Raw genomic sequence first — 24,251 nt, forward strand, 5'->3', positions numbered from 1 at the left:
TTGGTGTCATAACACCTAAATAGTATAAACTACTAAAGTATGGAAAGCATGACTATAAGATTTTATTATTAGAAGGAAAATTACTAGTATATAAGAAAATATACTAAATATTAGAAATAGAATTAGTAACCCTAAAGGAATATACTAATAAGTAATTATAACTTAGGAAGATATAATTATTAAACTTACTAGTAGGTTATAGTATACTCTTTATACCTAAGAAAGATAAAAGTCTATAACTTTATGTAGACTATAGGTAATTAAATATAATAATAATTAAGGATTATTATCTACTTCTATTAATCTATAAAATCTAAGATTAAATTTAAAGAGCTAAGTAGTTTATAAAGTTAGATATTATAGATATATATAATTATATTTAGATTACAGAAGGTAATAAATAGAAGATAGTATTTAGAATAAAATATAATTATTTTAAATACTTAGTGATGCTATTTAGGCTTACTAATATACTAGTATTATTTTAGAGATTTATTAATAAAGTACTATATAAGTACTAAAATCTCTTTATAATAGTCTATTTAGATAATATTTTAGTCTTTAACTAAGAAGAGACAGAATATATAAAATATATTAAGATAGTTTTAAAAGAGCTCTAGGGAGCTAATATTAAGTTAAAACTAAAGAAATATAAATTCTATATCTAGGAGACTAAGTTCCTAGGATATTAGATATCTATAGAAGGAATCTATATAGACTAAAATAAGGTAAAGATAATTATAGATTAGCCTTAACTAAAGAATATTAAGGAAGTCTAATAGTTTATTAGACTTATTAACTATTATTAATAATTTATTATAGGATATATATATATTATATATGCACTCTTTATATTACTTAAAAAAGTAAAAGAGTTTAAATAGAGTAAAAATTATAATAAAGTATTCTATAAAGTTAAGGAGAGAATTATAAGGGCATTAATCTTAGTATAATATAATCTAGAAAAAGAAATAATAATTAAAACTAATATATTAGACTATATAGTTAGAATAAGAATAACTTAACTAGAGGAGGATAGGAAACTATAGCTAGTAATATTCTACTTATAAAAGTTAATTTAAGTAGAACTTAACTATAATATCTATAATAAGGAACTACTAGCTATAGTAATAGTATTTAAAGTTTAGAGAGTCTACCTAAAAGGAGTAAAGTATACTATTACTATAAAGATAGATTATAAGAATCTTATATTCTTTATAATAATAAAAGAATTAATATAATATTAAGCTAGATAGGCTAAGATACTTTTATAGTATAATTTTAGAATTATATATTATAAAGAAATAGAAAATAGATAAGCTAATATACTTAGTTAATAACTAGATTATAAACTTTAAGAAAAAATAATTAAACTAGTAATACTAAAGTAATAAGAAGATAGATTATTAGTATATAACTACTATATACTTATAGTAACTATTAAGTTAAAGGAAGATCTATTAATTTAGAGAATTATTAAAGAAATAAAAAAAGATAGGATTATTTAGGAGATACTTAAGAATTCTATAGAAAATAAATATTTTATAATAGATAAATAAGGATTAATCTACTTATAAGGACTTATCTATATACCTAAGTATATAAGAAGTAAGATTATTATAAAGTATTATAATAACCTAATATATAGATATATAGGAACTAAGAAGATAGCTAAAGCTACCTTAAGGAATTATTACTTTCTAAATATAAGAAGGAAGGTATAGGGCTATATTTAGTAATATAAGACTTATATTAGAGATAAGCTAGCTAGATATTAACCTTATAATAAGATATAATTATTAGAGATACTAAAGAAGCTATAGAAATAGATTATAATTAATTTTATTAGATCCTTACTAGAGTTAAAAGGGTATAATTACCTAATAATAGTTACTAATAGACTTATAAAATTTATCTATTTAATCCTAACTATAATAAATATAATAGTATTACAGCTTGTGAGCTTACTTATAGGATATATAATTATTAACTATAGAATGCTATAATATATTATATTAGATAGAGATAAGCTATTTATATTAAAGTTTTAGTAATTATTAATAGATTTAATAGAAATTAAGTAAAGATTTATAACTGTATATTATCTATAGGCTAATAGATAGATAGAATAAGTAAACTAGATAGTTAAGTAGTATTTATAATACTATATAAATTATTAATAGGATAATTAGGTAGTTTACCTACTAATAGCATAGTTTATATATAATAATACTATTTACTTAATAATAGGAGAAATACCATTCTTTACTAACTATAGGTATAATCCTATGTTAATTAGAGAACCATAGAATAAAGTACTAATAGTAGATAAAGCTATAAAATTAGTAGATATTATTAACTATCTAAGAACTTAACTCTTAAGAGATATTAAGTTTATAAACCTTAGAATAGTATTATATTATAATAAAAAGTATAGGAGTACTCTAGATCTTAAAAAGGAGGGAAAAGTTTACCTACTTTATAGAAATATTAAAATAAAATAATTAAGTTAGAAACTAGATTATTAGAAAATTAGATCCTTTGTTATTAAAGAATAAAAAGGGCTAGTTAATTTTAAATTATAACTATTAAAAAGTATATTATAGATTTATCTAGTATTTTATATTTTATTATTAGAACCAGTACTAGAAAATACAAAAATTACTAAAAATATAGAAGTTAATAATAATATAGAATAGAAGTATAAAGTTAAGTAAATCCTAAACTATAAATAAGTTAATAGAAAATTATATTATCTTATAAAATAGAAAGGTTATAATATCTTAGAAAATATATAGGAACCTATTAAGAATTTAATAAGCTACTACTAACTTATATAATAATATTATTAGGTAACTTAAAGTTTAACTAGAAAGAAGAGTTATTTATTATTTAAGTTAGAGAAGGATCTTTACCCTTAGTAATAAGGAGTAAATCTTTATTAGGAATAGGTAGATCTTTCTTATCTAGTTAATCTATAATTAGAGTATTATAATCTAGTATATAACTACTTTTTATTTTTATTATTTCTTCTTATTTTTATAAGTAATAGATATAAGCTATAGACTCTAATATCTTTAAAGAAATCTTAGCTAAGTAAGCTAGAAGATTAGATTACTCTATATTTAATATTAGTAAAGTAATTTCTATTTTTAAAATATCTTCTTTTATCTTCTCTTAAGTACTTAATACCTAATTCTACTTATATTTACTATAGAATTATTTCTCATACTTTTTACTACTTTAAGTATATTTAGTATAATTTTAACTTTTTAAATCTATAATATATATAACACCTTAATGAGCATAAAGGATACAGGGAGATTTAATAAGAAAACTATTAAGATAGATTATATAATATTAGATAAGTTAATTTTTTTTATAGGTCTTATTATTAACTAGTATAATAGTAAAAATTAGAAAAATATTAATATATTAAAAAAAAAAATAAAAAGGGTTTACTTACCTTAGGGCCTATAAGCCTTATAAATAGAGTTTTAAGGATAAAATACTAGGAGAGAGGGAGGTAATATTATAATACTAATATAGCTATATTAATATAGAGTAGATATAATAAGTAGAAAGAGAAAAGAATAATACTTACTAATTAATTTAGAAAAGAGTATTAAGTAATTAGAAAGAGACCTAGCCTCTTATATAACTACTATTCTAGAGAGTAAGTAATACTAAGATAAAGAGTATTAAATCTACTCTATAATCTACTCTAGAGATATTCTAAGAATAATAAAAGAAGTTATAAAAAGAGTTATAATTAAAGGACTATATAAGGATACTTATTATTATTATATCTAGAGATTTTAGTTTTAGTTCTTTATATTTAATAAAGATAACTTACTTAAGTATAAGTTTACTAGTTTAATTTATTAGATACTTTCTTATTATTAAGGATATATCCTTAATAGGCCTTACTTCTATCTCTACTATTATTATTCTTATTATCCTTAATCTTAGGTAAGATTATTATACCTTTAGATTATATTAGATCCTAGTTAGATTATTACATCACATGTCACTATATACCTAGGTTTAGTATATAGTAGGCTACCACAGAGGGTAGGCCTTAGGCAAGTATTAGATATAGTCCAGGGACTATATCACCCTGTTCCCAAAGTAGTTAACTAGCAGAGAACAGCAGAGATGGATCCCAGGGTGTGACAGTGATATCTTCTTAAAATATATTAAATAATTAACTTAGAGACCCCCCCCCTGGTGAGTATGTGACTAAGGCCTTCCAGCTTATAGAAGGGCTCTGGCAGACTATCTAGTAGATATAATACTTAGTAGAGGGACTAAGCTTTTAGGGTCTACCTATTTAAGGCCTTAATTATAAGATTTTATAGTGTTAGAAGTATTTTTTAGTTATATAAATAGTGCTGTGACTGATGCTAAATTCCTTTATAAGTTAAGTAGGTGAACCCTGGTTCTCTAGGCCATATAAAATAGCTACGCATGCCTCACTAGAAAGCTTAGCTTTAGGCCTTCTATTTCTACTAATTTCAGTGCTAAATGACCTCATTTTAATGGAATGGTTAGTGGTTAAAAGAATTGTTAATTATTTAACACATCATGGAAAGGCGGAATGTCTGGATACTTTTGACCCCTGATGTACTATTATTGGCCGTTCTTAGAATAGTCTATTGTGAAAGCATCTTCTTGACCCTCTTCACCAGACTCTGTTCAAACTGCTCCACCCCGTTGAGCTGCTCAATGAGCTTGCCACCCTTCATCACATAGACTGACCTTCTTCAACTCTGCTCTTCGACTTCTTCGTCTACCCCCTCAAACTCTTCATCCAAATTATGCTCGCCGTCTCGTTTCCCCTCAATGACGGACCGGACCAAGAAACGATCGTGAGATACCAGGAGGATCGCACCGTTGAACGAAGACAGCGCGGTCGCAAGAGCCGTGACGGTATGGAAGTCCAGATGTGTCGTGATTTCATCGAGTACCAGCAAATGAGGCGCGTTCCAGATTACCTTGGCAATTGCCAGACGGACCTTAAAATGCGTCAACAGCTGCAGATTGCTACTCGGACTTGAAGCTTACCAGTTGACCACCTGATAATCGTTCAATGGGCATGTCTGAGACTATTCTGCCCTGAAGACCCAGGGACGACAACAAGCCCCGGATCTCGCCTTCGCTAAGTGCGCTAGTGACCTCCTTGGTCATGAACCCTAATGCGGTCAGAGTAGGGTCGGCTTGGCCTTGCTCATGGAGCTCCTCGATCGAATGCTGCGCGTAGTATCCCAGCTTCAGCCTCGAGTGGTTGGATATTTTGCCCTGCGTCGGCTGCAGATTGCCCGTCAACATGCGGATGAGAGTAGACTTTCCAGAACCATTAAGCCCCATGATGCCGACTCGATCGCCCATATGCATCACCAGCTCGATCCCGTTCAGTATCGGCGGTGCATTCCGCGTGTACCGGAAACCCACCCCTTCCGCCGAGAGCAACGGACCCGGGAAGCGCAGTTCACTGGCATCGGGCAGGAGAATCGAGGCACCTCTTTCGTCCGTTGGTACTTCAATCTCAGCTCGCGCGGTGAGATGGTAGCCCACCAGATCCCTGTTCAGTTTGAAGCGTCCGCCGTTGGCGTTGACCTGAATGCCCATGCGGTCGTCGACTTTCTTCTGCCGAGACTTGGCCATCCGAAGCTTATTGTCGTCGTTGGTCTTCTTCCCCAGTTTGATGTTCTCTCGAATCGCAGCAGCTGCCTAGAAGGGGTCCTTCTAGGTGCGGGAAGTTGGTGTTAATTAATCAAATAACTATATGGAATGAAGTGGGATAGGTGTTGCGCTAGATAGCGCAGGGGAGACATTGCAGCCCTATGGCAGGCTGCTTTAGTTATATATTCTACTTTTAATGTGGCTATACGCCAAGTTCTTATGTCTTTTCTGCATTTATGGGCTTTATGGATAGGTGTTTAGATACTAGATTCCTGCTTCATTTGGCAAAGTGCCTGCATAGCTAATTTCTCTAATCAATAGGCTACATCAGGTTAACAGAATCTTGATTAATTGACAGTCATAACTGCGGGATGACAATTTCTAAAGGGAGATACTGCGAGTCAGGCTATCCCTATATATATATAGTTAGTCTTCATTTTCCCTGTTGTATTCTATAAAAGTCTTAGGAAGAAGATGGTTGCAACATAATTTTGATCCTATATGCGCCAATGCTAGTACATACCAAAGACTGCTAATATTATGCATTCTCACCAAAACATTTCAGTATCCCACCATCATTTGAGATCCAATCATCTGTTCACTATTGTCAATAGCCATACTAGTACTAGTAATTAATATAGAGACTAACCTGTATTAATCGCAGTAAGACTATTATCACAAGTGGCAATGAGCACTGGGCCAAGCAGATATGGGTCCCTACAGTTTTTAAAACCACCGCTGTAGATACGTGTTAGTAAGAGAGATCAAGTTAAGAAATATAATAAAAGAAGTAGGTAACTGGGTAAAGAGGGAGTAAAGAGGTATAGAGATATAATTATAGATAGTAAGGGAGAGACCTTACCGGTGCTGGCCAATGAGTTTACCATTATTATTGGCAAAACATAAACCCAGATGGAGTGGATAATGATATGACAATCTGTATTCATTACCATTTTCATCTTTAGGTATTCTGCAAGTGGCATAAATTGCGAAGAACCAAGGATTGTCAAAATTGTCGGTTTTCTGAATTGTTATATTCTTAAAATCATTGCAACTTTCAAAGTAGCCAGAGTCTGCAATAACATCAAGAGCAAAGTAGCTCAAAGCTGAAAAAGCAAGGATTGGTAAATTGATGAAGTGCATAGTATGGGTTAAAAGAAACTAGAAAGTCTTGTTATCAGTTAGTTAATACAGATGAAGCAGTTAAATATTATTTTAAAGGGGGGAATGCAGTGTCCTTTATAGAATTGAAGTTAAAGCTAATTTAAAAAATGCTAAGAATGTAAAACTTATTACTAGGTTTAATATATATATATAACTAGCATTACAATAACTTACCAGAGCATAGGAAATGCCAAGAGTATAAAGTTCTATTATAAGGTTTCAGGTATATATATATAATTAGCTCATAAAATTTGAAAATTAAATTACTGCATCCTTCCTTATCTTACTAGGGGTTTATAGTTTAGTAAGGTCTCACCCCTTAACTTATTCTCTATTACTACTGTGTTGCTGTCTACTCTTGTATTTCTTTAACTTTCTAAAGGATTGAGTGTGAGTAATATGACCTATAAGAGCTATAATACAGAGGCGTGCACCAAAAGTTTTGACCCCCACTAGTAAGCTTAGCAGTATCCGGCTGACGCAGCCCCTTAGTAATTTATATGGTAATGCGTCCAGAAGGAAAAATCTTTTACATTCTAGTATTCAACTCTTTAATACTGTGATATCGACCAGCATGTATATGACTTTAGGGAAGTCTATTAGGCGTGCAATGATATCTAGTGATTACTATTATTATTTACATAGTTAGTTAGACCTTACATTCATTCTTAGCCTAGGTCAAAATATAAAAGAAGACTGGAATCCCTTAAAGTTAATAAGGATGTATAGGGGCAGCTGCTAGCTTACCCCCTACCCTCACACTCTTTAAAGACTCTATATCCTTAATGACTATGAATATCCTATCTAGTAGCATGTCTGGATTAAGTAAATGCATAATACTTGATTCCTGGGAAGGTTTAAAACCCCTTATAAAGGATTAATCTGAACTATGGCAGCCTCAGTCTGCTAACCCTTAGGAATGCTATTAATAATTTAACTTTAATAAAATCCCTCATATTAATCATCCCTAATTTAACAGAAAATGCCTCAGATTGATAGTTTTTAACCTCCTCAGACTAATCTAGATACCTGTGATGGCAATGATTTGCTATCCCTTACACCGATGCCCCGTCGCTTCCATGTGCGTGATCTGACGCTCTTGTGCCTCCTTCATGCGGCCCCAGTAGAGTTTCTGTTCTTCAAAGTCTTTCTCGTAGGCGGACAGGTTGCCTCTGAAGTAGGTTAGTTTCTGGTCGCGGAGGATGACGATCTCCTCGCAGACAGCGTTAACAAAGTCTCGGTCGTGAGATACCAGCACGATGGTCGTCTGGGACGAGTCTCGTAACCGCTGTAGGTAATTTTCCAACCAGACGACTCCGAGAAGATCGAGAAAGTTAGTCGGTTCATCTAGGATCATGATGTCCGGGCTCTGCATGAGAACGCTGGCCAACAGGCAACGCATGCGCCAGCCCCCGGATAAAGCCAGGAAAGTTTTGCTGAGTGTGGCTTCGTCAAACCCCAGTCCGACGAGGATCTGGCGAGCTTGCTTCTCAATATCAACAAGTCTCATCTGCCATGCTTAGTATTCATCATCATCATCTGAACCTAGTTTCGGGCACTCACAGCTTCAAACTGAGCCTGTAATTCCTGCAAAGTATCCATCGCCGCCTGTGTCTCGGTCTTGAGCGCCTCCGCATCAATAGGCTGATCAGGCTGCTCGACCCTATCACCAAATGAGTCGACTTTCCAAACCTTCCAGAGGACAACTCACAGCTCTTTCGAAGCCTGGTATCTCGCCTCAACCACCTTCGAGTCCTTCCGAGCTTGTAACCCCCTCGCACCACTCTTAAGGCTGGCATTCTTCTGCGCAAGGAACAGCTGCTTCTCAATCTCATCGTGACGGATTCTCCGGATCGCCTGCACTGGTGACACCGGATCATCCGTCTCGAAGCTCTTCGACAGGACTTCACAATCGTTAGCCGTTTTCCGTCAAAAAAGGCTACTGCCTTACCACTCATCTTCCGCACAACATCATTCCGGAATCGATCGCTGCTCATGACATACTCCAAAGCGGGCAGATCCCGCCTGTCGCGGTCCTCCCCATCGGACTGGAAGCTCCGCATTTCATCATCCGTCTCAGTCTGCTGCAGAATCGCAATGCGCGTCGGATGCGGAACCCCAGGGACCAGTTTGTCGGCCATAGCGCGGAGCAGCGCTTATCATCATCATTAGCATGGCTAGGTACTCAAATAGGCTGACTCTTAATCAACATACTCGACTTCCCCGTCCCATTGCGCCCAATCAGGCCATAATGCACCCCCGCCTTGAGCCGCAAGTGAGCGTCGAAGATGAGCTCGCGCGCCTCGGCCTTGGATTTCGATTTCGATTTCGCTTTCCCCTTTGCTTTGGGGTTTGAGGGGTCCAGGTCGTCCGCCGAGTCGGCCGGTGAGGACGTGACTGCGATGGTGAGACCTTCTACGTCGATCTGGTGTTGGGTTAGCGCGTGTCCTGGCGATGGTATGGGCGTATGTATGCGTATGTATGCGTACCTCCTGCGCGGGCTGGTCGTGGAGTAGATGGAATCGGGTCTGTTTGCAGGTTGCTATGATAGAGGGTGCCATTGTCATGGTGTAGGTACTAGGTGCAGTGCGCGGTGGGAGTTATTCTATACTATACAGTAAATGAAAGAATCTTCGGTTGATCAATGCCTTGATTGTATATTGTTAAATATGCCCTCTCCTCGTCAACTACAACGCCAATGCACGATATTAGTATTGAATAGCCACCACACCCTAATCGACTACAACCTCGGCCACAGCCCATTCGATAATCACTTCTCGGAAAAGATTTACATAATGATTCCCAGATTGCACTGAGTCACGATGTTTGTGGATGCGGTTGAGAAGTGAGTGCAGAGCGGGGTCCGAAAGGGGAATAGTGGCGATCAGGTCTGCCTGAGGAATTTCATCTCATTGATGATGGTGGTGAACCCTATGGATCAAGCTGATATATGTGAGTGCGATGGATCAGTCAATGTGAGTCATTTGATCAATGGATGGAGAAAATGAATGTGGGTAATTTTATGTAGTATGAGATATGGTCAGAATAATATTGCGGAGTCTTGTACAGAAAAGCCGCAGGCTGAAATATCAGAGTAGCAATATTGTAGATTACATAGCATATAGAGGTTTAAAAGATAAATGGCAGATACCTGGATGATCATCGCAGCATTACTAGTATGTAGATACTCTAGATAAGGTGTATGCACAGCTATCATTTGATATTATGATTTTCGCCACTTGAAGCTTTTAATGCCTCGTTATCGGCGACAACCATCCACATCGATACAGGTACTCACCACAACCATTCTCTGGTATATGATGAACTAGATACATGATCAGTCAGGCCACCATGACAGAGGAGCAATCAGCATACAGCAGTATGAAATCCATCATCTGACCTGCGTCGTGAACGCAATCATGACCTCATCCCAGCCACACTTCTGAACCCAGCATATAAGGGCCATGAGTTCCAAACCAACCATTTCGAAAAGCAAATCAGAAGTCAACTGAATTTCAAATCTCCAACATCATCATCATCATAATGAGTTCCAACTACAACCTCAGAAGCGGCGCCAACCCAAACCAAGACCAGCCAGAAGGGATGGCCGGTGGGATGGGCGGCGAGCCCGAGTTCCAGCAGTCTCAGTCGCAGGAAAACCCCGAGCTCCAGTCGCAGCAAACAAACCCCCGGATGCAGTCGCAAACACAACCCGGGATGCAGTCGCAAACAAACCAGAAGAGCCAGGAGAGTAGCTTCCAGACCTCGGAATCCACTAAACAGGTGCGCATCCAGTTTCCCCTTGACCCAAATTGTAGCAAGTTCCTGATTACTGAATCGTTGCGGTCGGCGACCAGACCTCCAAGAACGATGTCCAATGGGGCAATCAGCCTGGCCAGTTCAGTGCCTCGGAGACGAATCCAAAGCCATCTGGAGCGTACCATATGACCGGTGACCAGCTCTCTCATCCTCAGGAGTAGTGATGCTTTTTTATGTTTTGACGAGGTTCAACTCGAGTAAGCTGCGGTAGTGTAACATGATGAGTAAAAGTTTAATTGTATCTGCAAATATGTATGCTTGAATGAGTTTTGGGGATGAGAATGAATTGAATATCGAGATCCTGTTCATGTCAATACAGAATGGTCTGTCAGCTAGACATCCAGTAGTCATCGGTGTCACTACTTTGGTGCTTTCGGAATGAATGGAGTCAGCCCACTACCCAGATGGTCAACAGTCAACACCCTTGTGACTGTGAGATACTCACTGTGCAGTTGGGCGGCGCGGGAGTATTGAGATGACCAACCTCGCTCACACAATGACTGCACAGAATGAATGCACCAGTAGCCAATCTGTAGAGCTTCCCTCAGTCATCACCCCTTTCCTAAAGAGACCGGTCATTCTGGAACCCCTGTAGACGTGTGCAACTTGACATCAAACCGAGCCGTGGAATCGTGGTCGGAGAGGCATCGCAATGCAACCCACAGAAGTATGGTCAGTATCAGATCAGACTAGTGGATCGCTCTCGATCAAACCACAGATAACTGTAGATTAGATGATGAAACAGGGGCACAAAGAGAAAGCAGCCTTGCAAGGCATTTTCCACGATCCATAATCCACGATTTTCAAGTCTAGACGCCCATGAGGCTCCTCTGAGACGATAGAGTCAAGGCCTAGACTGGACGAGACAACGCCGCATCTGAGTGGACGGACTTTATCAATTCCGATGGATATCCTCTCCCGTACTCCATACGAGTTTCATAATTATTTACCCAGATAGGTATGTCGTTCACTGGTCCATGGTAAGGAGAGCGGCGGATTCTTGCCGAGCCCTCACTCCTCAGGAGGAATTCGGACTTTGGCATAACCTGTGGATCGGGTAGACAATTAGGCTAGACGCACACGTTGGATGGGTTATCTCATGCAGTATCTACTTCGGGCCTGTCCAGATGACTATGTGATCGTGCTGCGCCTCGACAGACAGAACAAAGCCAATCGCGTTTGAAGATATTCTGTAGCCTGGCTGTGGCTTTTGCTTGTCAGCCGAACGAGAACTCTTAACGCCGATACCGGATTCGGCAATCTGGCCCGGTTGCCGTTCACAGTTGTCGCAGTCGAGGTCGGTTCCTCACCATCACAGCTGAACTCGTGGCTGAGCCGCCAATAACCCAGTCGAAACAAATAGACTGATTCATTGTCAGTTTGAGTACTTGGACGGGAAACACATTTGCCGTTTTAAACTTTGGCAGAGGCCTGTAGTCAAGTTCCACTGCCGAAGATTCCCCTTTTGGCCCAAATAGTTGCTAAAGCTGATCAAGAATAGTGGTTAGATGGCTTGCAGGAGTGGCGGTGCGGCTAGTCGATAACTACTCCGTACCGTAGTAACAACGGAGACGTAGTACGGTGTACGGATAGTACGTAACTATATAGACAGATAGCAGATTGCAAGATAACCTAGAGAATTCTTCAACCTCTCTAGCCGTGCCAAGCTTTGCCTCAGATTTCGCAATGATCCACCATAAACCAGAAAATGAGAGATGTGGGGATTGTGGAAGCCGAGATTCAGCCAAAGCGGTCTTGATTCTTGAAGCCTTCCAGAACAACCCTGATATCCGAAAGAAGGCAGAGCGATGATCTCCACGAGCTACTCGGTCTAGTCATTGTGTCTAGATGTCAAAAGATGACCATTATTATTGAAGATTGAACTTAGCAAAAGTCTTTCATCTGCACTGTCCTTTTCATCAGTTGGTCGCATATGAAGCTCTCCCTCTTGTCCTTGCGTTGTCTGTTTGTTTCGTGCTACTGGAATGTAATGATTTGTAAACATGTCCCAAATTCCTGGATGAAGCACAGATGGTTCAATGTCGAGTTTCATGTCTCAGCAACATAACAGACTCAAATATGTGAACATCCAGCATTTATCCATGTTAATTTCCAGGAAAAAAGGTCTCTTCAAATTAAAAGCAAAACCCATGTATCATTGGCCAATTTGGAGCCACCAACGTCATTTCATGCTCAAAGACGGACCTAGGGTTTGAACGGAGTATGTTCCGGGAAGAGCAACCAATCAAATTAATCCCTAGTGCCATGGAAAGGGATGAGGAGCCCAGTTTCGTCGGACAAACAGACTTGAAACAGCAAAGCGCCAAAAGACAAAACACCAGAGGAGGACCATCTGAGATGAATTTATTTGGGGCAAATGTCAGGGGTACCGAATAATACCGTACCTAGTATTTGATGAGAATAGTCCTTGTATTCCTACCTGATGATGGAAGATAACACAAGCTCAAAATGACATGCAGGCAGTCAACTGGTTGCATATCTCTTGTTGACAGGATCTCTGGTGATCGACTAGGAAGTAAACAAACTGCCAGATCCTGGTCAAAGATCTCCTGATTGTCCACAAGACTTGCCGTATCCAAGACAGTAACAATACGGAACTGGTAAGGGGGGTGTGGATCACCTCACCTCCTTAGGGTGCAGCATTGTTAGCCCTAGGTGTCAAACCAATCAACAGCCACAGCATACGAAGGACTCCGCTTCTCGAAGCTGAGTCAGCGGAGGGACGCGCAAGCCGCTCTACCTAACCTGATTTCTATTCCTGGAGAGGACAAAGTGCCCACTTCCCAAGCCTCCTAGAATAGTCTATGGTACCTCCCGACTCCTGTTGTTCTGCTTCATAGTCTCTGATCCCTCATAACCTATCTGTCTATCTACTGTCTATCAACCTTCCCACCGGTCGATCTACACCATCCTACCGTTACTGCAATTTCGACAGCCTTACTTATCCTCTCACCTTTCTGACCCTTTCCATTAATCTCGACTCTTTGGTTCTTCTTCTCGACTTCATTTCCCTATCCATTCTTTCCTCGAACGATATCCTTCTAGAACCTCGCGTATACGTACATCCTTGAAATCTCTAGCACGCCCTTCTACCGTCATTCGCTACATACATATATTCAGCCGCCCTATCACTCCATCAATTGCCCATCGTTGATCGACCGGACGCTTCATTCGTTCGATATTGGGAGGTACTCGCAGTCCATCAACTTAATGGCGACTCTGGCAGAACCCCCTACGGTCATGTCATCATCAACCTCGCCCATGCCGACCGTGTACGAACAGGACATTGACAGCTTCATCAACCTCGATCAACTCACCTACACATCCGCCGAACCGGCCCGACCAAAAGCCATCCTAGCAAGCCAGCCTTCTCTCCCCAGCTCAGATTTCACCGCCGGCGATGTTCGCAGTGCGACATTTGCTGCCAATGGTCACTCACCTATGGCCTTCCAAGGGCCTAGCCACCAATATGATGAACACAAGCAGCAGACTGGTCTGCCACCAGGAGCTCTAGCTCAGGCAATGAACTTCAATCAGATGGCCGGCGTGACTTTCGGTAACGCGAGCCCTGCTTACCAGATGAATGGCGACATGTTCGCTAGCAGCCACATGAAGCGGGAAGACACGTCATTCGATTTCAATAACATGTCTTCTCGTAACCCGTCTGAAATGGACCTGGAGTCTGACGGCATGGGTGCGGTCCCTTACTATCTCTCACCAAATGTCAACAAGAATCAATTCATCGATCCCAATGCCCTTGGAGGTCACGAAGTCGTCCCTGCCGGGCCTTCCACTCAGGTCGGCCGCATGTATCCGGGAATGCACCAGCAACAAGCAGCCATGGCAAAGGCGGTTCAACAACAACAACAACAACAGCAACAAAAACAACATGAGATGCTTCGTCAGCAGCAACAGCAACAACAACAACAACAACAGCAACAGCAACAGCAGAGCCAGCCCCCTCGCGCCACGAACCCTGCCGTGGAGGAACGGATTACGCGCCTTTTGCAGCAGATGAGACAGAACGCTATGGGTGCTATCGAGGACACGCCATCACCCTCTTCGTCCTTGCCTCAGATGGCAAAGATGAGGAAGGATGAGCAGGATATGGATGAAGATGAAAGGTTACTTGCCAGTGAAGAAGGAAAGAAACTCAGTAGCAAGGAACGTCGGCAGCTGCGCAACAAGGTTTCGGCGCGCGCTTTCAGATCGCGCAGAAAGGGTATGCTTTCAACTCTCGAACGGGGACCATATCCACAGTACTAACATGAACTAGAATATATCGGCCAACTTGAGTCAGAGGTTGCTGCACGAACCAATGAAGCCCACGAACTACGTCTTCAGAATCGTGTTTTGTACGAGGAAAATGCTCGTCTCACTGACCTTGCTCGCATGCTCCTCTCCTCCCCTCATTTCTCTCAGTTCCTGGATGAGATGAGCGTCAATGGCGTCCCCGCTCCCAATCTTCCTCAATCTCAAAGCCAGGTCCCTCAATCCCAGCAGCAGCAGCAGCAGCAGCAGCAGCAGCAACAGCAACAGCAACAGCAACAGATAAAGCCTCAGTCTCAACCACAACCCATGGGGCAGCCGCCCATGCAAGCTAGCATGCCGAGAGAGGCCACTCCTAATCACGGTCTCCCAATCCCTCAGAACCCTCAGGTTGGCATGGTCATGGTTCCTAATCAAACGATGGATGTTTCTGCGATGAGTCTCAACAATGGGGCTTGGAACACCGGAATTGACATGAGCTATGGCAACACTCCTGTCTTTGCTGTCCTCGAGGTTCCGGAGGGTCCCGCCCTCGACGCAGAGATTCTCTCCGGAAAGAGCTCGACCTTGCTCGGAGCATGTTTGCCAGAAGTATCGTCTGCAAAGGATGAACTCCCTAGGATCGAGCGGCCGCCAAACACAGAGCAGCAGATGGATGATTCTCCTGTTGGTGTCGAGAACCCGGATATTCAAATTGACGAGTCTGACCCTGCTTTCGCCCTCCTCGCCGACTCCCCTGCCAGAGATTCGTCGTCAGACTCCCCTGCGGACTTCGCTTGCACCATCCAATCTGAAAAGTCGACGCCTGCATTTGAGCTGGTCGTCGAGAATGAGTCCAAGGCCACTGCAGACCGCTTTGTCGGTCTTTGCAACAGTATGGAGGCAGCCTTCCAACGCGTCTCTATGATGACTTCCCATCTTTCATGATTCCCCCACGCCGCGCGGCCGAGCATTTGTGATACGTATAGGATTTGTAAATCTCATTTATGATATTTGTACTGATTTGGGCTTGTGAGCATCAATCTCCTGTGAGGATACATACTCCCTCTCTTCCTTTGTTCATGGCATTTGACTGTACATCTGCGTCCTGCGTCTCCTTCGTCATCTCTCTGTTTACCTCTCGTTCGATTGTCAATTCTGGATTATTGGAGTCTCGGTGTATTGAAGGACAGGTTCGCTTCTGTTTGGGAAGGGAATAGGAATTGGACGCCTGGTCCATTGGCCATTAGGGACCGATCTTAGCTTTAGTCGAATAAGATCAAAGTCAGAACAAGCTGCAGCTATTCAAAGAATTATCCAATCTAAGAACTGAGTATTCGTAGCGTTTCAATCGGTGGATGTAGTCTAGTCTATACCTCCACCGCCAAGATTCGTCGGGCGGAGGCAAAACTAAAACCAAATTATTCTGGATGACTTCAGCAACCACCCTGACTCACAAACAAAGTCACTCATCCAGGAAGAAGTCACTCAATTTCGGATCCAGGCCCGGCTAGCTTTCTACTGACTCATTCTTGGATTCTGCAATGATTGTGCAGTGCCATTCGTTCCTTCGGTGAAAGCTTTTCAGCAGCCACATTGGCTTCCCTTCTTTTTTCCGGGAGGCTCGTCACCAAAGCCTTTCGCCTGGCTCCGTCGCTAGCAGGCTCTTCTTGCTTCTCCAGAGCTGCGTCGTACCTCAAGTCGCGTCGTCGGGTCTACGAAGGCATATCTGGGCCTCCCAAATCTTCAGTCTCACACCAGTACTTCGATCGTCCGCTCAAGGCTCTTCGCACACGCGACCTTCGCCGCGAGATCAATCCAGACGCCTATCTTCTCAGAGCCCCCAAACTCGAATTCAGACGAGGGAAAACCTACATTTTATACAACCCTGCTTCGCGCCAAGGCTCTGGCTTCGACTCTATACCTACTTCCCCTGTGGGAAACAAACCAATGAAGTTCTACTATCAGGTGCTGACGACGCCGACGGCCGATACGCCGGGCACGACCGTCGTCCTACATTTCCCGGACAAGCGGTATTTCTTTGGGCAGATCTCGGAGGGGACCCAGCGGGCGTGTACGGAGCGCGGTGTCAAGCTATCCTACCTTACGGATATTTTTCTCACGGGGCGGACGGAATGGGCGAATAATGGCGGGTTGATTGGTGTGATTCTCACGTTGGCGGATGGGCTGGCGAGCGCCGCGAGTGCGCTGGAGCTTACTGCGCGTGAGAAAGAGGCCAAGGGCCGTGGCGGTCAGCATGTTAAACAGCAGTCGTACCAGCAGCAGCAGGACGGGCAGGCTGACAGAGGCACATTGACGATTCATGGTGGTCGGAACCTGACGCACACCCTGGCCACTGCGCGAAGATTTGTTTTTCGCAAGGGGATGCCGGTTTTTACGAGGGAGTACGACTCGGACACTCTGTCCAAGTCTGGTTCTCAGGCACGCGCCGCTGATCCCTTTGAGCAGCCGACCTGGTCGGACAGGAACATCAAAGTGTGGGCCATGCCAATTCGACCCTCGCCGTCGCAGCGGTCAAGAAGGATATCGCCTCAAGCGGGGCCTCAGAGTCCGAGAAAGAGGAGCTTGGACGAGTTCCAGGAGCGCGACGCTGACAAGCCTGCTCTGGACCAGCGCGCCCAGGACCACATCATGAGGCAATCGGTCATCTCCGACATGTTTAATTCATCATGGAGGATGGATGCTCTCGTCGAGACTCCTTTGGCTGAAGTCAGAATGCCTGCGATCATGTTCGTCCGGGATCCCGAAACCAAAGACCTCAAGCCGTACAATGGCCCTGCTCCTGGAAGTGACAAGCCACTTCCCGACATCAAGGTACTCGTGCGTCAACCCTGGCCTGGAGCCAGTGTGGAGAAACTACCACCCACGACGCGGTGCGATGAGGCGGTTTCTTATATCGTGCGCAATCACGATCTCAGAGGCAAATTCGATCCACAAAAGGCGAAAGAGCTTAACGTTCGCGCCGGTCCCAACTTTGCGCGCCTGACGAAGGGCGAGAATGTGCTGTCTGAGGACGGAAAGACCGCCACCCCGGATATGGTCTTGGGTCCACCACGGCTCGGGAAGGGGTTGGCAATCATTGATCTGCCTACTTCTGACTACGTCGATGATTTGGTTGATCGACCGGAATGGAACTCGGCCGCTGTCACCACGGGACTAGAGGCATTTCTGTGGATTCTAGGACCGGGTGTGGGTGACCATCCTCGCCTCCGCGAGTTTGTCACTCGCATGTCTCATTGCAAACACACCGTCTCCAGCACGGATTACTGTCCCAACTACTTGGCACTGAGTAGCGTGGCAGGGTCCTCCATCAGGCTGGCTAGGTTGCGCGGCGAGAATTATCCCGTCCCCGTTCATGATAACAAGACCCTGCCACAGCCAGGTACTCCTACGTGCGAATCAGAGACGACCAAAGAAATGATCCGCAACTCGCCATTCGAACCGATCAAACCCGGCCTGGTCATCGACATGGAACCCAAATTCGAGCTTAACCGCTCAGAGGTCGTGCCATTGTTCAACCCTGCCGAGACCGTGCAGAAGATCCCTCGCTCCATCGAGCAGCGGGTGACTGCCATCCGTAGGCGGGTCATGAAACCCCAGTTTCAAGAGAAACTGGCCGAGTTTCGTAAAGACCTTCCTGGAGCCAATGTGGAGATTGTAACTCTGGGAACTGGCTCGTCCTCGCCGTCCAAGTACCGCAACGTCTCCAGCACTCTTGTCAACGTGCCTGGGGTGGGATCCTATCTGCTTGATTGTGGCGAGAACACTATCGGCCAGCTCAAGCGGATGTACGAACCGAAGAAGCTGCAAGAGGTGCTGCAGAACCTTCGGCTGATCTGGATCAGCCATCTGCACGCTGATCATCATCTTGGCACTGCTTCCGTCATCAGGGAATGGTTCCGTGCGAACTACCCGAACGGCGTACCCCGAGCAGGCAGCGTCGAGACCGACATACGCAAGATCCTCCAAGACAAACGCCTGTTTGTCGTGTCCGAGGAGATGATGGTCGGCTGGCTTGAGGAGTATGCCGGCGTCGAGGACTACGGTTTTGGAAAGCTAGTGCCTCTGGCTGCCCATCCCAGCTACGTCAACGGAGACTTCAAGACAAAATTCACCTACCGTCACTGCCGTGACGACGGCTCCTACCCCGGGCGTGAAGCCGACGGGAGCCGGCCTCAGACGTCCACCCTCGACTTCAACGACGATTCCTCCCCTGTGACCCCGCTCCTGCGTCAGGCCACGGGGCTCGCCGATATTCTCACAGCTCGGGTCTCACACTGTCGTGGTGCCATGGCCGTCTCCCTCGTCTTCCCTGACGGCTTCAAGCTCTCCTTCTCCGGCGACTGCCGCCCCTCCGCCAACTTCGCCACCATCGGCCGCGACTCGACCGTGCTCATCCACGAAGCCACCTTCCAAGACGACATGGCCGTCTCCGCCAACGCAAAGAAACACTCCACCACCTCCGAAGCCCTGKAAGTCGGCCGCATGATGCAAGCCCGCACCGTCGTCCTCACCCACTTCAGCCAGCGGTACCAAAAAGTCGCACATGTCGATCACGGCGCAGGCACCGCAAAACCAGACCCCCAACCCAAGCCCGCCCCCATGGCCCGCGAGGACCTCGACGTCCCAGACGATGAACCAGTCGCCGAACCCGAACCCTCCACCCTTACCGTCACGGAAAACAAGCCACCCCTCAAAGCCCCCGTCACCGCCGCCTTCGACTACATGCGCATCCGCGTCGGCGACATCCCCATCGCGCAGGCCTTCGCCCCCGCCGTCGAGAAGCTGTTCGATATCCTCGAGCGTGCCTCAGCAGTCGAAGCAAACAAGCAGAAGAAAATCCGCGAAGCGGCCGATGCCCTGGCGAAAGAGAAAAAGCAAAAGAAGAAGAAGGGGGCCGCTGAGCCTGAGCCTGCGTCTGCGTCTGCTCCCGCTGCCGGCGAGGCCATGGATATCGACCAGGGTCGGTCCGTGTGGAGCGCCAGCGAAAGCGAGAGCGGATGGGGCTCGAGCGACGACGAGTGGATGGATCGGTTTTGGCGTGGGAAGCACAGTCGGAGTCGTAGTCAGAGTAGGAGTAAGGGTCGGGGCGGACGGCGCTCGAGTCCCAGTATTCGGACGAAGAGCGGTGATGCTGCCTAGAGTATTCCAGGATAGATGGAAAGTTGTGCGCGAATACATGTATAGACAGAGTTGTATCTGTGGCTCGTTTCGTGCCATGTGCGCATGCATATACATAAGACTTTTATTGGCCAGCCAAGCGACATGTTACAAAACGTGCTATCAAGTACATCCATTATCTCAGTCTACTGGATTACAAGAAGTGATTACCCTCTATAAACTAGCCCCGAAGATATTACTAGAACCCGGCAACAGCCTTCTCCGCATCGTCCTTGCCGTACAGCCCCTCCCCTAGATTCTGTACACACTCCTCCCTCCAGTTCTTGGGCGTGAACTTATCCACAATCTCCTTGAACGCATCGAGCGTGCAGAAGGTCTCGTCGCCGGGGAGATGGTTCTCCGCTTTCGCTGCGCAGCCGGGGATCCGGACGGGGTGGTCATTGTATCGAATACGCACGTAGTGGTTCTGCAGCGCCTGCCGTGTTGAGTTCGGGAGAGATGAAAGCGGGGCGCGGTCGGTGTCGGACGAGGGCGAGGCCTCATGGCCGGTGAGGTACGAGAGGAGGCCTCTTTGCTTGGCGGACGGGGAAGGTGACGACGCGGGGGGTTTCTCTGCACGGGAGAAGAGTTCAATAGCGATGGAAGAGGTGAAAGGCGGCCATTTGGCGTCGAAGGCGCCCACGCTGCCCAGGACAGCGGCGAGGGTGGTATCGTGGCACCCGCTCATGGCGAACTTGATCGCCTTGCCGTTCTCCGAGGACGAGCCGGAGGCGGAGCGCTCGCTGCGCCAGCCGCCGTTGGCAGCGGCGTTGACCATGCGGTCGACCACGTCGCCCATCAGGGCGCCGATCCCAAGTTTCCGGTACTCCCTGCTCTCCGCGTATCCGGCGAACCACTCGTCGACAGCGATGGTGTTGGTGTACTCGCGGGCTTTCTTGTCATAGAACTCCGCGGGTAGTCTTGTGGCGGGACCGTGGGCGTCGGTCGCGTTGATCGTGTCTTGGATACCGGAGAGCCGGGGATGGGAGTCGACGGCGATTTGGGGGGAACCGTCCGGCATCCATTTAGACCAGACGCTGTTGAGGTAGTTCATTTGTTCGGACTCGTTCCCTGTAGCGCTATCGTTAGGCTCAATTTTCACATCGTTGATTTTGAAACAGAAGCGTACATCTTTTCGCGGCACGATCAGCGAATAGCCGTGCCAATTGCCTGAATCGCCGGCAGTTCCCCTCATTGGGAAAGAGTGTCTCATCCGAGAAAGAGCGAGCAACAATCACCGGCGGAGGGAAGTCTTGCGTACGCGCACTGGCCGGGTACATGCCCCAGAAGGCTTGCTGGAGAGACTCGAGAGCTCGGGGGATAGGCGTGGCGCGAAGATACATATCTTCCGTATCCGATTTGACCTTTGGCATGAAACCTAGCTGATCGACATATAGATGTCTCAGACGCTGACCCAGCTCAAATGTGGTCTCCCGCCCTGTATCTGTCAATTCACCATGTTGGCTGTGAAAGGTGCGAAGCGTATATCCAGTCAGCTACCAAGTCCTCGCAACTACCAATTGGTCCTCGGAAGTCAGGGAACCTGCCAGATACCCTCTATGTCACCCGTCGCACCCAGGGCAACGACCGACTCGTCTCTGTCACCAAAGGCTTCCATTTTTCTTCGCCATTGAAAGCCATTCCACGATGAGAGGTCTTTCTCACTGGCTGCCATCTGGATCATCCGACGCGCGACATTGCAATACGGCCAATCTTTGAGTGGTCCTTGAGTTAGGAACGAGCAGTAAGGCTGAGGGCGATCGTGAATTCGGTGCGGGGGTCCTTACATGGCGCGAGGCCTGCCTTGGAGATGTCAGCTCGAGTCTCATGCATCGATAAGGTCAGAAATGGACATGTTACACACATTCTGAAATCGCGAGGAGACCGGTGTCCGTTCACCTTGAATAACTGTTCTTAGATCCAATTGCTCGGAGATAGTTCGACAGCAGGAAATATCGTACCGTGACGAAGGAACTACATTCTCACTCAGTACGCTTGATTGACTCGGCCCGGGAAAACATGTTTTTATCTCATCACGTACCACCTGGACCAATTGAAGCTGAAGCTCCTTTGGATAGAGCTTCTCGAGCTCTTCCTTGGAGTAAGGCTCACGGGGCACAAGAGTCGTCATTGGTAACCCCTCACGTAGAACTGAAGAAGTAAAATGGTTCTTGTGGCAATAAAAAGGGGCCTTGCACTGAAGGAGCCCAGAAGAATAGCAATTGGGTGCAAAATCAACGCAGCACCTCGTACTCAAAGAAAGTATCTTACGGTGACTTGGGTTGGGCGCTTGATGACGCCAACGGGTGGTGCGCAGGAAAGGGGCCAATCAGTGCAGTGCCGAGGACCACCTGTCGCGCTCATTGGGATCGACTCTTCTTTGGTCCCTATTCACTCTCTACAATTCCTGGATTATCTCCAGACACTGACCTCGAGATATTCTTTCACTACGGACGGTTCAAGTGAAATATATTTAAATCTAATTGAGCTGTAGGTTGACTATGTGCGATGACGTACAGTCCGAGGCATGTCGCAGCCAAAAATCCAGTTAGCACTAAACAGCATCAGCGATGATGCTTGCTATTCAATAATGTCAATAGCTCCAGCGTGTTCGCTTCGTCAAATAATACTACCTCTTCTTCGCCTGTTTCGCTTCAGCTTCCTGCTTCATGGCTCTGAGACGGGCCCCCAATATTCGAATCAGCACATTGCCTGGAATTAGATGAAAGCTCAGACCCAGGAGGGAGTGCGGCCAATACGCCCAGACAACCGGTCCATCGCATCCGACGCGATCTAAGGCCGCTGAAGCCAGAGTGCGAGAGGTTGGGCAGAATAGGCCCACGGCCACTTCATTTGCATGACTATTAGTATTTCCCACTCGTAGCCCGAGAACTTCCACGTCTTTTCCGTCGAGGGTCACTTCGGCTTGCAGCGAACGGGTGAAGGATTCCACGAATCCCTTGGAGGCACTGTATACTGTGAGGGTCGGCATCACATAGGCTGCTGCGGAAGAGACGGTGAGAATGAGACTCGGGCTATTCTTTTCCAGTATCGGCATCAGGACGCGCGTGATTTGCGCCGTAAAAGTAGAATTAAGGCTGATGATTGCCTGCACGTCTTCATGTGTGAGCTCGGCCAGCCGCTCAAACGGCTTCACCCCTCCTCCAGCATTGTTGACCAGAACAGTGAGACGGGCGTCGCCAATCTCTTGTGCAATCCAGCTGAGATCTTCAGAGCTTTTAAACGCGTCGAGGACGATGATCCGAACCTTTGCATTCGGGAACTCGGCCAGTAACTCGTCCCGTTTTCGTAGTAACTTGTCGTGGTTCCGACCGTGTAGGAAGACATTGAATCCACGCTTGCAGAGTTCCTGGGCAAACCCAAAACCTATTCCATCGCTCGCGCCGGTCACCAGAGCCCAAGCATCTTTCCCCGGGGGGTTGTAGCGCGAAAGACTGGAGGGTCGGAGGTAGCAGTAAAAATGGCGGGCGACTTGTACGGCAAGATAACAAGTGGATGCAGCGCCAATGTAGCCGAACGCGGTTTTCAATTCCTCCAGTATTTGCAGCATTATAGAGGGTCGTTGGTGATAATTAGCTCCTGGATGGGATGGCGGGTGTAGGCGCAAAGGGATTCAGTTTCACCTCAAACTGCGCATGAGAGTTATATATATACCACTAGCGACCTCGACTCCCGTTAGTTAGGGCTGGTCAATAAGATTTTAGTCGTCGAGACTAGAGCTGTTCGAAAGAAAGTCGTAGTCATTGAACTGTATCTGTCCTACTTCGCCATGGAGAGAAATAACCGGTTGGTCTTTGACGGCGCAATGGTGCGATGAGATCATCCATCACGGGATCGTGGCCGTGTCGACCATCGCGATGCGCAACTAGTCTCATTTGTCAGGGACCAAGCTTGTTCGAGGGAGCATCTTCTCATGATACACCAAGCATGGTATGTCGAAGTGGGGAATAGCAATTAGACTATTCGTCTGGGTAGCTCTCAAGAAGATCCAGATCGAGGCAGTTTGACACTCGGTGACAGCGAACGCTGAACGCCAAGCCAGCCTACCCCGGCTTATCTCCAGACCACACTGCATCTTCACCTTTATCAACACTCGACCTTTCTCGCTGCCA

General features: G+C 45.1%; 5 protein-coding genes across 5 annotated transcripts; 2 read left to right on the top strand and 3 right to left on the bottom strand.

Annotated features, from left to right (window-relative positions):
* Positions 1 to 4,766: 4,766 nt before the first annotated feature.
* Aspvir_009010 (ABC-F family ATP-binding cassette domain-containing protein) lies at positions 4,767 to 9,416 on the bottom strand (the record flags this gene model as incomplete). The annotated part of the gene is made up of 8 exons (XM_043272163.1): positions 4,767 to 5,018; positions 5,068 to 5,729; positions 7,909 to 8,359; positions 8,413 to 8,512; positions 8,561 to 8,753; positions 8,801 to 9,004; positions 9,064 to 9,274; positions 9,339 to 9,416. The coding sequence occupies 8 exons, from the start codon at positions 9,414 to 9,416 to the stop codon at positions 4,767 to 4,769; spliced, it is 2,151 nt and encodes a 716-aa protein (XP_043128098.1).
* A 976-nt stretch (positions 9,417 to 10,392) lies between these two features.
* Positions 10,393 to 10,829, top strand: Aspvir_009011 (uncharacterized protein; the record flags this gene model as incomplete). Its single annotated transcript, XM_043272164.1, has 2 exons — positions 10,393 to 10,632; positions 10,707 to 10,829. The coding sequence occupies 2 exons, from the start codon at positions 10,393 to 10,395 to the stop codon at positions 10,827 to 10,829; spliced, it is 363 nt and encodes a 120-aa protein (XP_043128099.1).
* Positions 10,830 to 13,899: 3,070 nt separating this feature from the next.
* On the top strand, positions 13,900 to 20,100 carry Aspvir_009012 (uncharacterized protein; the record flags this gene model as incomplete). The annotated part of the gene is made up of 3 exons (XM_043272165.1): positions 13,900 to 14,911; positions 14,966 to 15,832; positions 16,601 to 20,100. The coding sequence occupies 3 exons, from the start codon at positions 13,900 to 13,902 to the stop codon at positions 20,098 to 20,100; spliced, it is 5,379 nt and encodes a 1,792-aa protein (XP_043128100.1).
* A 217-nt stretch (positions 20,101 to 20,317) lies between these two features.
* On the bottom strand, positions 20,318 to 22,249 carry Aspvir_009013 (putative acid phosphatase; the record flags this gene model as incomplete). The annotated part of the gene is made up of 5 exons (XM_043272166.1): positions 20,318 to 21,189; positions 21,248 to 21,582; positions 21,666 to 21,868; positions 21,983 to 22,045; positions 22,160 to 22,249. 5 exons carry the CDS (start codon positions 22,247 to 22,249, stop codon positions 20,318 to 20,320), a joined length of 1,563 nt encoding a protein of 520 aa, XP_043128101.1.
* Positions 22,250 to 22,747: 498 nt separating this feature from the next.
* On the bottom strand, positions 22,748 to 23,689 carry Aspvir_009014 (putative short chain dehydrogenase/reductase; the record flags this gene model as incomplete). Its single annotated transcript, XM_043272167.1, has 1 exon — positions 22,748 to 23,689. One exon carries the CDS (start codon positions 23,687 to 23,689, stop codon positions 22,748 to 22,750), a length of 942 nt encoding a protein of 313 aa, XP_043128102.1.
* Positions 23,690 to 24,251: the final 562 nt, after the last annotated feature.

Source organism: Aspergillus viridinutans (assembly GCF_018404265.1).
Source record: "Aspergillus viridinutans IFM 47045 DNA, scaffold_7, whole genome shotgun sequence".
Lineage (NCBI taxonomy): Eukaryota > Fungi > Ascomycota > Eurotiomycetes > Eurotiales > Aspergillaceae > Aspergillus > Aspergillus viridinutans.